The sequence below is a fragment of the Acomys russatus genome, chromosome 8, assembly GCF_903995435.1.
Source record: "Acomys russatus chromosome 8, mAcoRus1.1, whole genome shotgun sequence".
NCBI lineage: Eukaryota > Metazoa > Chordata > Mammalia > Rodentia > Muridae > Acomys > Acomys russatus.
In genome coordinates, this window is record NC_067144.1 from 75,245,882 (window position 1) to 75,258,359 (window position 12,478).

At 45.8% G+C, this 12,478-nt stretch overlaps 1 protein-coding gene and 1 pseudogene across 1 annotated transcript in view; both read right to left on the bottom strand.

Annotated features, from left to right (window-relative positions):
• The window catches only part of LOC127192954 (40S ribosomal protein S19-like), an 877,505-nt pseudogene that overhangs the window by 265,441 nt on the left and 599,586 nt on the right, over positions 1-12,478 (bottom strand).
• Positions 1-12,478, bottom strand: part of Dscam (DS cell adhesion molecule) — a 574,658-nt gene that overhangs the window by 222,684 nt on the left and 339,496 nt on the right. Inside the window, exon 10 of the mRNA XM_051150389.1 lies at positions 2,261-2,539. Within this exon, the coding sequence (XP_051006346.1) occupies positions 2,261-2,539 (279 nt within the window). The remainder of the gene's footprint in view (positions 1-2,260; positions 2,540-12,478) is intronic.

Here is a 12,478-nt window from a genome sequence, read left to right on the forward strand (position 1 = left end):
GGGCTACAGGCTGGGAACCAGACTTTCACAGCGCCCTGCTGTGACACTGTAAAGTGTGGCGACGTTTGACTGTCACTTGCCAGTGATCTTGGGGGAAAAGGTTAATATCTCCCACAGAGGTGGGAGAGAGATCTGTTTTTGTATATCATCATTTAATGGATCTGGTTAGGACCTGAAGTCACACACACACACACACACACACACACACACACACACACACACACACACACGTGATCTTGAATGCCCTGGGGGTTCCACAGTGTGGATCACATGAGATTCTCTCTGAGTTTTCCAGTCACAGGGGCTGGTGTGTGATCTGACACCCACCTGGTGATGCGCTGCATACTTAACAGAAGATAATTTTTGAGGAACAAGTCCATGATTAGTGAGATTATATTCTATTCTGTAACTTAAAGAGTGAGGTCAATTCTGCTTTGGCTGAACTTGGCCTTGGCCAAAATAATGCCAGTTACTGTTTTTACAATTACAAATAAGAAATATATGTATATATATACTTATAAATATGTTAATATATGTTTATATGTGTGTGTGTGTATATATGTGTGTGTGTGTGTGTGTGTGTATCTAACACCATGCTCTTTTCTATCTGTGCTTTATTTCCTGACCTAAATCCTTCAGAGTAGATTATACTAAAAATGGTCCATGCATGGTTATGCCCTCACACACAATGGTAATTCTTCTTGAAGAGAGAACTGGGAAGCAGAGACAAAGGGGGTTCCTATTTTCATTTATCTTCTAAAAAATAGGGAGGAAAGGGAATATTTCCTAACTTCCGTAGTCATGTGTATCTTTTGTTTGTTTTAAATCGAGGATCTAGTTTCTTGCTCCTTTGCTTATTGTTTCTGTTTTATTTTGCAAATGTGTGAAGTTGGCTTCTCCCCACGCACAACTTCCAGGTGCACAGCATTCTCTGTGCTTCGTTGGTGAGTTTTAGGAAATGAATTTTTTTTTTTTTTGGTCAGAAAAGAAGAGGTGCAGAGAAGACACAGCTGTGGATGAGGACAGACAGGGCCCCTCTGCTCAACCAAGTCGCTGTTGGTGATCCTGAAGATAACACTGCACAGAGAGAGGCCCAGTGTTTGGGGGCTTTGAAGGGCAAATGATCAGGATTCATGCAAAGCTTTTCTTCCATAGCTACCTCCCCAGCGCACATGAACATGACTCCCTCAGAGAGGCATTACATCACGCCACATCTGTGCTTGCCAGGTCAACTGGTCCCTACTGCTCTGTCCCTCTTGCAGCCTGAACCACTGTGACCTCCGGCATCCGCAGCCAAGACTTGAAGCCAGATCAGCACAACTTAGGAGGACTGGGATCACTGCCAGTGTTTTCTACACCCTAGGCCATCGATTGTTGCCAGCAGATTCTATGGCAGTCATCCTAACTTAAACCACTGCAAAAGCTTCCCTGAACACTGGCACACTTGACACTAAATAGAAGCGAGGAGCCAAGACTGTCACATCTCTAAAATCACTGCCACGCTGTAGCTCCTTAGTAAAGCCGTGGAGAATGGTGTTACTTTTTAAATGATTTTTTTTTTTTTTTTACTTTTAATTATGTGCCTGTGGGGAGAGGGTTTGGGAGAGTGTGTGAGTGTACGTGCCCTCAGATGTCACAGGCTTCAGGTCTGGAGCCACAGCTGTGGTTGTGAGCCACTGGACCAGGGCTGCCCACCAAGCTCAGTCTTGGGCAAGCACAGTATGTACTCTCAACTGCTAAGCCATCCCTCTAGCCCCCTAAATGTCCACCATCCACAAGTCCAGGTGATAAAACACATGACTGAAAGCTTTATACAAAGTAAACATAATAAAATCAAGCCTGACAAAACTTTCCTCCCTGTTTCATCAGGCCCCCCACACAGCCTTCCCTTGCAAGCAAATATATTTAATACATATTATAAGTAAATATAAGTAGTAAGCTAATATATCTAATATATATTGGATCTGTTAGAGGTTGGAGAAATGTAACTTTGTTTCAGAATTTAGAGGAACTCATTCTTAATTTCTATAACTGTGATTTTAAAAAAAAGTGGTGTATAGGCGGGTGGAATAGTGAATTTCTGTTCCTGATTCTTCCTGCGGTATTTCAAGCCATGCAGCATGGATAGCTCCCTGCACTCACCTCTCACAATCAGCTGGCTCTGGTGCTCCACAGCAGCATGGATAGCTCCCTGCACTCACCTCTCACAATCAGCTGGCTCTGGTGCTCCACAGCAGCATGGATAGCTCCCTGCACTCACCTCTCACAATCAGCTGGCTCTGGTGCTCCACAGCCGCTGCCTCGTTGCGGGCGATGCAGGTGTAATTCCCGTTGTGCATCAGGGAGAGGTTGGAGATCCTCAGGGAGCTGGTGAAGTCGATGTTGTCAATGGTCACCCCGAGGCTGGCCGGAATGGGCCGGCCATCCTTCTGCCAGGTGATGGTGATGGGTAAGTCCCCTGAGACCACCACACATGGGATGAAGACGCGCTGCCCGATGGAAAACCTTGGGAACTCAAAAGGCTGGATGAAAGGTGGAACTAGAAAGAAAAAAAAAGATGACAGAGAAAGGCCAATGATGAGTGGCTGGTATTTCATACACGGGGGCCTTTTGTTAAGCCATTCCCCAAAGAGTGAGCAGTGATCACGAGCACAGTCCACGCGTGTGTGAGCTATTGAAGGCTGGCAAGGATGCCTCTGTCACTCAGATTTCTCCAGCATGCTGAATGCAAACCCTGGCTCATTTGCCATCCGACAAATATGGTTCACCTAGTTTAATTTGGACAGTGGAATTCTTTTCGGCCGGCAACATTTAAACTGTGCTGAGGTATAAACACCACAAGAGGACTTTGGCCTTGGCATGCCCTCTAACTTTTTTTTTTTTTTAACACATGGGGTGCGACAGACACTCTTGCTTTCCTGCTTTGCTGCCACTGGCACTGTGAACAGTGGTAAACCTGCGGCCCACGGGTTCCAGTGTTAGCTCTCCAGCTCATCCACAGGGCCAACTAACAACAACTGTAAATTGTAGTTGTTTATCTTAGGCAGTTGTGGTGGTGGTGGTGGGGGCTCGAGGAGTGTTGTTCCACACCCCTTAAGTTTGCAAAGTTCTGCATATAGCATTTTAATTTATGAAAGGACCCTCGACAAAGCACTTGAGTTGTTGGAATGTGTTGGTAGTAAAGCTGTCAGTCTGGCCAGTCAGAGACCCAGCTAAGCAGTCTAGAAGGTTCTTTCACAATTTAATCCCTCCACACACACTGCTCCTTGTCTTCTAGAATGCTTCAAGACCATGCTGCCCTGGTTCCTTCTCCGATGACCTAGGAGACTCTCTACATCATCAACTAGTCAGAGTAGAGCCAAAGGAGCAAGTTGGAGCCCTAGGAATGGGCAGGCTCTTGACATAGTGTGGCATTATGGGTAATTATTCATAACCTCACTGCAGGTATGGACACTGGGCCTCCAACCTGCTGCTTTGCGCGTCCACTTGGAATGAGTTGGTCTTCTTAGGGGGCTCAACCCATTTCCAACTGGCTGAGGTTGGGGGCCGTATTGCTAGTCACTGTTGTATTTTTTGCAATGTACTTTTCTTTCTAAAGAAAAAATATTTTTTTTTAAAAACCGAAGGGCTCAGAAATAGCATATGATATGTACAAACTTGATTCCAACGCTCAAAGTGACTGTGGCAAAAAGACACCGTGCCAGATGAATTGACAGAAGTGGAATAAAACAGCTAATATCCAGAGTCTGCTCATCAACCCGCTATATATGCGGCTCTTTTACCAGCATTAGGGAGCTGCAAGAGACACAGCTGAGCGGTGTCAGCACAGGGCCGCGTGCTCACTCACTCACTAAATGAACCGTGCAGTAGGCACTTGGCATGTGCTTGGCCACCACTGTAAGTGTCGAGCCCAGTGATAAGCACAGTGCATGGATCTCTGCCAAGTGCGGTATTCGTGAAGACACAGGCGGGGATAGCAGCACAGCGGGGGCGTGGCTACTTGGAGACTTGACATTGTTACTGTTGCTACCGCAGACTCTCAGAAGCAGCTGCCAGCTAGAACTCAGGATTGCAAACACAGCCCCAGAGCCAGGAGGACTAGCCTTTAGGAGGGCTGAGTTTCATCTTAACCAGAGACATTTAGAAACAAAACAGCACAGCCAATGCACAATGCACCGCAGCTTCTCCGTGTAGGGGTCACAGCTTTGGGTCTACAAAAAGCTGATCTGACACTAAGGGGCAGGGCCTGCGTGAGTCTCTCCTTGGTGCTGTGGACAGGAACAGGAAGTGAGGTGGGATGAGCTCACACCAGCAACAGTGATAGGCCAAGGACACTCGCCTTTCTTTACAGCTTGCCCCAGTTGGTATAAAGGTTTTTTTACACGCACACAGATGGTGAATGGATTTTAATGCTTTGTGATATGAAGGGCTACACTATTCATCTTTGGTTTCTTACACACAGAACCCTGGTGGTCATCATATGTAGACAGACACCGGCCCTTACTCCTGGCTTGGTGCTTTCTGTCAGAATAGCGGGTCTCTTCTCCAGGGAGCTTTGGAACTGGGCTGTGGAGTTTCCCACCCCGCTGTGCTACTTAATGTCTGCATTTGACCTTGGTTTCCCTATCTGTAAAATGACAACCAAACCACCTCATTTTTAATTAGTTGTCCCAGTGAGTTCACGACCTGAGGTAGCGTCTGGGTGAGTTTCTAAGCTTTGGATTCAGTTCATGTGGCTTTAAGAGAAGAAACAACAGCAATAAACACACACACACAAAATGAAAGAACTATTTTCCCCCTGTGGGTTTTAATAGAAAGGAAATATATATTTATATATAATATATGCATATATATATATATATATATATACGTGCTTTTCATTTTCCCATGTCAAACATGGAAAGTAAGGCATGTGCGTGAGAGAGAGAGAGAGAGAGAGAGAGAGAGAGAGAGAGAGAGAGAGAGAGAGAGAGAGAATGAAAGCATGTGTGCATATTGGCGGGAGAGGAACCCAGGCCGCTGCTTCTCAGAAGCAGCTTGTCTTTTCTGAGACAGGGTTCCCCTTTGATCTGGAGTTCACCAAATATGTCAGGCATTTAAGCCATCTGTGTCAGTTAAAACGTGGTCAGAAAGCCCCAGGGCCCTGCCTGCCTCCCTGTCCCTCGCGCTGGCATCAGTAATGTGTGCCCCCAGACCTGGCCTGTGTGTATGTGTGTGTGTGTGTGTGTATGTGTGTATGTGTGTGTGTGTATGTACGCATGCACGTGTGTGTGTGTATGTATGTGTATGTGTCTGTGTATGCGCGCATGCATGTGTGTGTATGTGTGTGTGTGTATGTGTGTGTGTGTATGTGTGTGTGTATGTGTGTGTATGCGTGCATGCATGTGTGTGTGTGTGCGTGTGTGTGTGTGTGTGTGTGTGTATGTGTCCACTAGGGCTTCCTGTCTAGCTCCAGGTTCCGTGGTGGAGACCCAGTCTCAGGGGAATAAGACAGCGTGGTGAACTAAGATGCTCAACACCCTCCTCTGCCTTCCATATGCATGTGCATGTCTGTACCTGCATATATGTTAACATGCCACATACACACACACACACACACACACACACACACACACGCTGAATGCTTCCCAAAAATCTAAACATGGACACATTTTATCAACACATAAAATTACAAGGGACATAGTTACCATTTTGTAAGTGATGCCAGACATGGCTTGAGGTCACACTGCTAAAGAGGTGTGCGTCCAGCACACTGAAAACCAGTACTGCAACTGGAGAGCTGGCTTGGTGGTTAAGAGTATTGGCCGCTCCTGCAGAGTTTCAGTTCCCAGCACCCACATGGTACCTCAAAACCATCCAAAACTCCAGTTCCAGGGGACCGGATACTGTCTTCTGATCTCCGTGGTTACCAAGCACAGATGCAGCACACACACACACACACACAGAAATACTTACATACACAAAATAAATAAAATAAAGGAAAAAATAAAACCCCAAACACCAATGCGAATAACCTCACTTATGCTCCTCAGGAGATAAGCCGCTGCCCTGAGCGCTGTACTATAAACTGCCATGGCAACCGTGCCTACCCTTATCCACAACTTGATCTTAACTAGATGCTGAGATTTGAGGCACCCTGACAAAGGCTTAGTGAAAAGCCACAGTGGGGCGCTAAAGGGAGGTGAGCAGTCAGGAGTGGACATGAGCACAGAAGTGTCTGGCGTGGGGAGCACTGTGCTGGACCACACTGTCCCAGACCACACTGTCCCCGACTGTTGGCCTTTCTGTTACTAATGTAAAAATCATAGAATATTATTGAGACTGAACTATAAGTCATGGTTAGTATATTAAAAATGGTAGGAAGTCCTATTTAAAGTTTGATTTTTTTTTTTTTTAGAAGCAAAACATGCCCAAAATAGTTAACATACAGATTTGTGTAATTGAAGAAGCCACGAGTCAGGGAAAAGCTCTTCCCCAGAGGGCATCCCAGTCCAGCTTGCTATCGATACCCTGCTGGCCACACCCCACCACAGTGGGCCTTCTCCTTACAGCAGCTTAGCCCGCTGGACCAGCACCATCCACATCATTTCACCGCTGCTGCCTCCTACTTCAGCTAGAGTCACATGTCTGATGACAAAATGATGAGCAAACATTCTCTCAATGGCCCGACGCAGAGGTATAAAGCTCAAGTCCCAAACTGAAAACAATAATTAACAATAATAATAATAATAATAATTAATAATAGCAACAACCCCACATCTTTTTTCGTGACTTTTTAGAATGCCAAGCCACATGGTCAGGATCTCCTGACTCTTCTCCTAGCTCAGGACATCCTCTTCAATGAGGCAAAGCTCCTAAGTCCAGCCGACAGCAGAAGCTGGCGGAATTACAGGGGATTCTGAGTGTGATACACACTGGGTTTTGACATAACCAAGAAATGTGTAAATAACTGCTAATGTCACCCATCACCACGTTGTGTGTCTAGGGTGGCAGAGGCCTTTCTCTATGGGGCCGAGAGCCTTCCACTACTGCAAATGCCAGCCTCCGCTCTTATTCCTTCTAAACTCACACTAGGGACATTAAACCAGGTTGGTCCATCCCTTGTTTCTAACCCTCAACCATTAAAACTATATTCTGTTTAAAGAGGAGCCTGGCACCTTAGTGAAAGGTCACGTATTGAGTACAGGTCAATCTTAGGCAATGAGCAATGGTGTCTCAGTTCAGAGTTTGGGAAATGGTGAGGAAGGTGGGTGTGCTCACCCTTGTGAACACGCGAGGAGGCCAGACACGGATCCTGGGCTGCTTTTGCTCAGTGATATCAATCTTTCACACAGGGTCTCCCTGTAAACCAGGGACTTACCATTTTGGCTAGAGAGTCCTGAGGCCCACCTGTCTCCCTCACCCTAAACACTAGCGTGCCAACATCCATCACTTTGTGTTTCTGAGATGGGAAGTGAGTGTACAGACCTTTGCCTTTTAAATCTTCCAAGAAACAGAAATCGACATCTCTTTTCTGTCTCCTTCTTCTTACTTTACTTCCCTGACTTCTATAATAAGGTATTTCTTCTCATTCGTATTCTTTTTTCTTTGTGTGTGTGGCATATGTGTACATGCCTTTGTGCACTCATACATTAGGTGGTGGAAGCACATGTATTCCTTCGATTCTTCTCCACCTCCATTTCTTTGAGATAGGGTCTCTATTCAACCTGGAGCTCACCAAGTCATCTAGACTGGCCAGTTAGCAAGCTTCAGGTGTCTTCTGTCTCTGCCTCCCCAGTCCTGTGGTTACTGCTGCTCCAGAGCCCGAGAGTCTGGACACAGGTCTGTTCATGTGCGGCAATCACTTTATCAAAGGCGCTGTTTCCTTAGAGCCTTGCCCCTTTAATATCCCATCTCATCCTGGGAGAAATGCATCTTCCAACATCACCCCTATCTTCAAATTCTGTACATTATAAGGAGGCAAGCCCCATGAACACTCTATCAGAGTCTAGTCCTAGTGACACATTGCCTGAAAAGCCATGCCCTCATGAGACCTGCTCAGGACTTGCCCAGACATCTTACTGGCCACTGGCCATACACATGCTAACTACGGCTCCAACAAAGTGGACAGCATGAGGCTGCTGACCTGCTGGGCTCGCAGCCAAGTGCACCAGTGCCAGGCTGTTCACACAGAGGCTTGTCATGCTTTGAATCTCTCTGCCTATAGAACAGGGCTCAGTAGGGCACGGTGCATAGGATACAAGTGAGCTCTCTGCACACTGCAGGAGCCTGTGGTCCAAAAGCTACTGTGGACCACATCGTGTTTATGGCTCAAGTGATTTAGTGGCTTATGCAGAGTCAGGAAGACAAGAAATTGATCAACTTCTGTAATTTCCTGCATCTTGTGGAACAAATACCTTACACATTATAATCGCATAACAATTTTTTGTAAGAAAATCCTTAGGGATGATGGTAGAGAATGGGGTGACACATATGTCACCATATTAAATAGGAACAAACATGTAGGGCATCTGCCTCCTGGTTCCTCCTGCCATGGGGGAAATGGTGCCAACACACGGCCTTCGCTCAAGCGACTCCATCGTTCATCCTACCCATGAGTTTCTATGTGGGATTCATGCTCCTGACCTCTGACCAGTCAGATTAAGCACATTTCACAAAACCGTGGTCTTGTGTGTTCGGCTTCTCGCTCTGAGCCTCCCGTGGGTTTCCAGGATGACACTCAGATGATGACGTAGGAAAAAAACCAAAACAAGGACAGAGAGAGCCAGCAGGGCACCCTGAAGTTCTGCCTGCTGTGGGGATGCGTGACTGGGGAAAGAGGAGACACAGTTTCTTGGAACATGGGCAAAGCCCCGTGGGGGCTGAGCAGTAGGATTTCCTTAACAGTGAGTCTTGGAACACTCCCGACAGTCCCAACCACCTAAAGTACAAGATGTTAAAAATTCCTGCTTTCCTCAAAGCTATCCATGAGTTAATTAAGTAGGGTTTGGGGTGACAGTAAATTACCACGGGCCACACACTGAATATATAAACTTTGTGCTGCCTTCCCTATTGGCTATAACAGAAACGATACATTCCCTACGTAGCTGTTGGAAAGTCAATGTAAGCACTTAACGGATGTTATTTTTTGGCTACACACAAATGACCTCTGCAAACAGGACTGAAAGTGTGAAACAACCTGGACATGCTGTGGTTTCTGTAAAAGTTACTACAAGACTCTCCAGAAACTAGAGTGATGGCGAAGGACAGAAGAAGGGGACAGCCACTGAGCGAAGAGGAGTTTCTAACCAGTGGAGACCAGTCTGGTCACTCATGGCAGCTGATGGTGTTCAGCGTTGTATAGCAAATGAGCACCTCAGAGAGCTTGCAAAGCACCCGCCAAGGGTGTCCCTGTGGCCCTGGGCCACATGAGCACAGGTACCAGGGGGTCTTGAGGAATGACTCTTCAGAGGGCAGCATCCCAGCTGCTCGCTGAGAGATGGGAGGGTGGAGATCCACTCTCAGCACTATTTTGTTTTTGAAACAAGAGTCTTGCTATGCAGCCCAGGCTGGCCTTGACCTGTACATCCTGAAGGCCCTGTCTCCTGAGTGTTGTGATGATAAAAATTCATTATCATGCTAGGCTTGGTACTATTGGTGTTGGTGGTAAGTGAGTGAGTGTGTGTGTGTGTGTGTGTGTGTGTGTGTGTGTGTGTGTGTGTGTGTATGTGTACATGTATGCATCAGGAAGTCAGAAGTGTCCTTCCTATGCTGTCATTCTCGATCTTATTTCCTTGAGACAACATCTCTCAGCAAGCCTGGAGCTATGTGGACAGGCAACAGACCCCAGTGATCCTCCTGCCTCTACCTATAGCCCTAGGATTAACAATCCTGGTGTGTGCATCCATGCCCAATTACTTTAGTGGGTGCTGGGGATTCGAACTCAGGGCCTTATGCTTACACAGCAAATGCTGTTATGCACTGATCTATCTACCCACTACTTACGTCTCCCCTTTAATTTTCTCTCTTGCCTTCTTGGATTAGGGCCTCGGTTTGTTTTTGCCCTGGTTTCTGTGGCTGTTATTTTAAAGCAGGGTCTCACTCTCTAAGCCCACGGTGCCTCTAGCTATGGGTTTGTCTGGAGCTGACAGCCTTGACTGCACTCCTGCCCTTTCTTCTGACTCTCTGACTATGTTTTGACTCCGTAATGGAGTCACTGTGAGCATTAATTAACATGACACATGGAGAAGTGTTTTGTAAGCTATGAAGTTTTATGTCAATATAAATAGAAGGTGACTTTTTTTTTTTTTTTTTATCTAGCAGGCAATTAACTTTCTTGGCACTTTGGGTCTACAGCAATTAGAACGCTCAGTCAGGCAGTGTTCAAGTTCAGGGAGGCACTGACTCAGGGAAGGAAATGCTTCAAGATCGGCTACATGTAAAACTGCTTAAGATGAAATGAAAGGAGGGTCCTGGTTTCCCCTTCTGCCTGCGCATTGGACCGAAGCCAACGCAAGCCCACCACGATCAGAACTGCTCAGCTTTAGCCACGATCAGATTGTTTGAATCAGTTGTTGAAGGATCCTCCCATAACCAGACATATGCAACAAAACAAGCTGAAAGGCCAAACTATTGTTTTTAAAAAGATATACTGAAAAATGTTCTTTCCTCAATATCATCTAAACACACATGAATACACATGTGTGCACACACACATATACACATGCACAGAGCACACACGTGTACAACTATGTATATGGCTAGATTTTCAATGTCTTGGAAGAGTATCCTAGAAATAAGATAAAAAATGGTTTGCTTTCATCATTTGCACTAGTATTGTAGGAATTGAGTGTGTCAAACCCTGTTTCCCAAGAAAATTGATGTTTGTGTCCCCATATGCACGTCTTTGAGTATGTGCCTCTGTGTCTTTCTGTGAATGTATTTCTAACTCTGTGTATGTCTGTCTATGTGCCTCTGTATGTTCGTCTGTCTATCTTTGCATATGTCTGTGTGTGTATTTGAATGTGTGTTTCTATATACGTGTGCATGGATGTGTTCCTATGATTATGTGTATGTCTGGTCTATATTTCTATTTGGTTGCACATGTCTCTGTGTGTGTATATGTCTGTGTGTGTTCATATTTATGCAGGGGTACATGTGTGTATGTATGTAAAGATCAGATGATAATATTGGGTATTTTCCCTCAGGTGCTATCCACGGTGTTTTCTTTTGAGACAGGCAGATCTAGACAGGCAGGCAGGTAAATGACCCGAGAGGAGCATGTGTCTCCCCGTTGCCATCTCCCCCATTTGAGGATAACAAACAAACAGAAACAAATAAACACACCTGACTGCTGTTTGTTTGTTCTGAGAAATCGATCCATGTGTTAATGATATTTGCCTCCTCCCCAGCTCCTGCTGATCTACCCCTAGTCCCTCAATACCCAACTTTAAAAAAAAATAATCCATCAAGTTCAACTTGTGCTGTCCATATATTCTTGGATACGTGGTCTTCTGTGGGAGCAACGTAAACTCACCAGGGACTACAATCTTAAAGCAAACCGACTCCCCCCGCCACGCCCAGCAAGTGTCAACTGTCCACCTCAGCTGTGGATGGGACTCTGCTCCTCCCTCGCCACTCCACCCTGGCATTTGGTCTGGCCTGAGCTTGCTTGGGTCAACAGTAATGAACCATTGGCAAAAAGATCCCGCTGGAAGAGTGCATGAGCATCATGGGAGCCGCCAAGACCGTGTTTCTCAGTGTAGGTTCTGAGGGCTCAAACTTGGGTCCTTGTGCTTGCGAGGAGGGAAACACTTTACTGACCAAGCCGTCTTCCAGCCTCGGGCAGCAGCCTATGAAGCTACATATTCATCATTCTGAAATGATTCAATAAAGCGCTGGCCATGCACTCATAGGATAATAACACGGGGCGATTTATACAAATAAGACAGCTAGACCATCTTCAAGGGGGAAACCCCCCCCAAAAAAAACCAACCAAACAAAAACCAACCACTCATCTTTTCATCAACTCAGCAGACCCTCTCAGCGTCCTTCCTCCTAAGCCTCATGGCTGAAAGTAGTAAAGGTTGCTCATTTAAAAAATTCCTTCACAGACAGCAACCTTATTTGATTTGTATATCACATTTCATAATGCCTTAAATGCAGATTTAAATACACAGACATTGATTTGGCTGCATTTTCCCAGATCCAGAGAAAAAGCTAAAATTTTTAATGGTGTATAATTGTTACCCATAGGAGCAACTATAAGTCAGCTTGAGCAAGAAATGCCACAGTTAGCTTCAACCAACGAAGACTACACACCTTGTTATGGCACATGTGTGTGAACGCAGCCAAACCCAGAGAAAGCCCTTGGCTACTATATTACTGTTCAGAAATTCCTCTTTTATGGAAAGTCCTACGTAGGCTCACAAACATTTTTCCCCTATCCTCCCAGCCTTTCATTTCTTATTTCAGTGTCTAAAATTATATTTGTCTACCA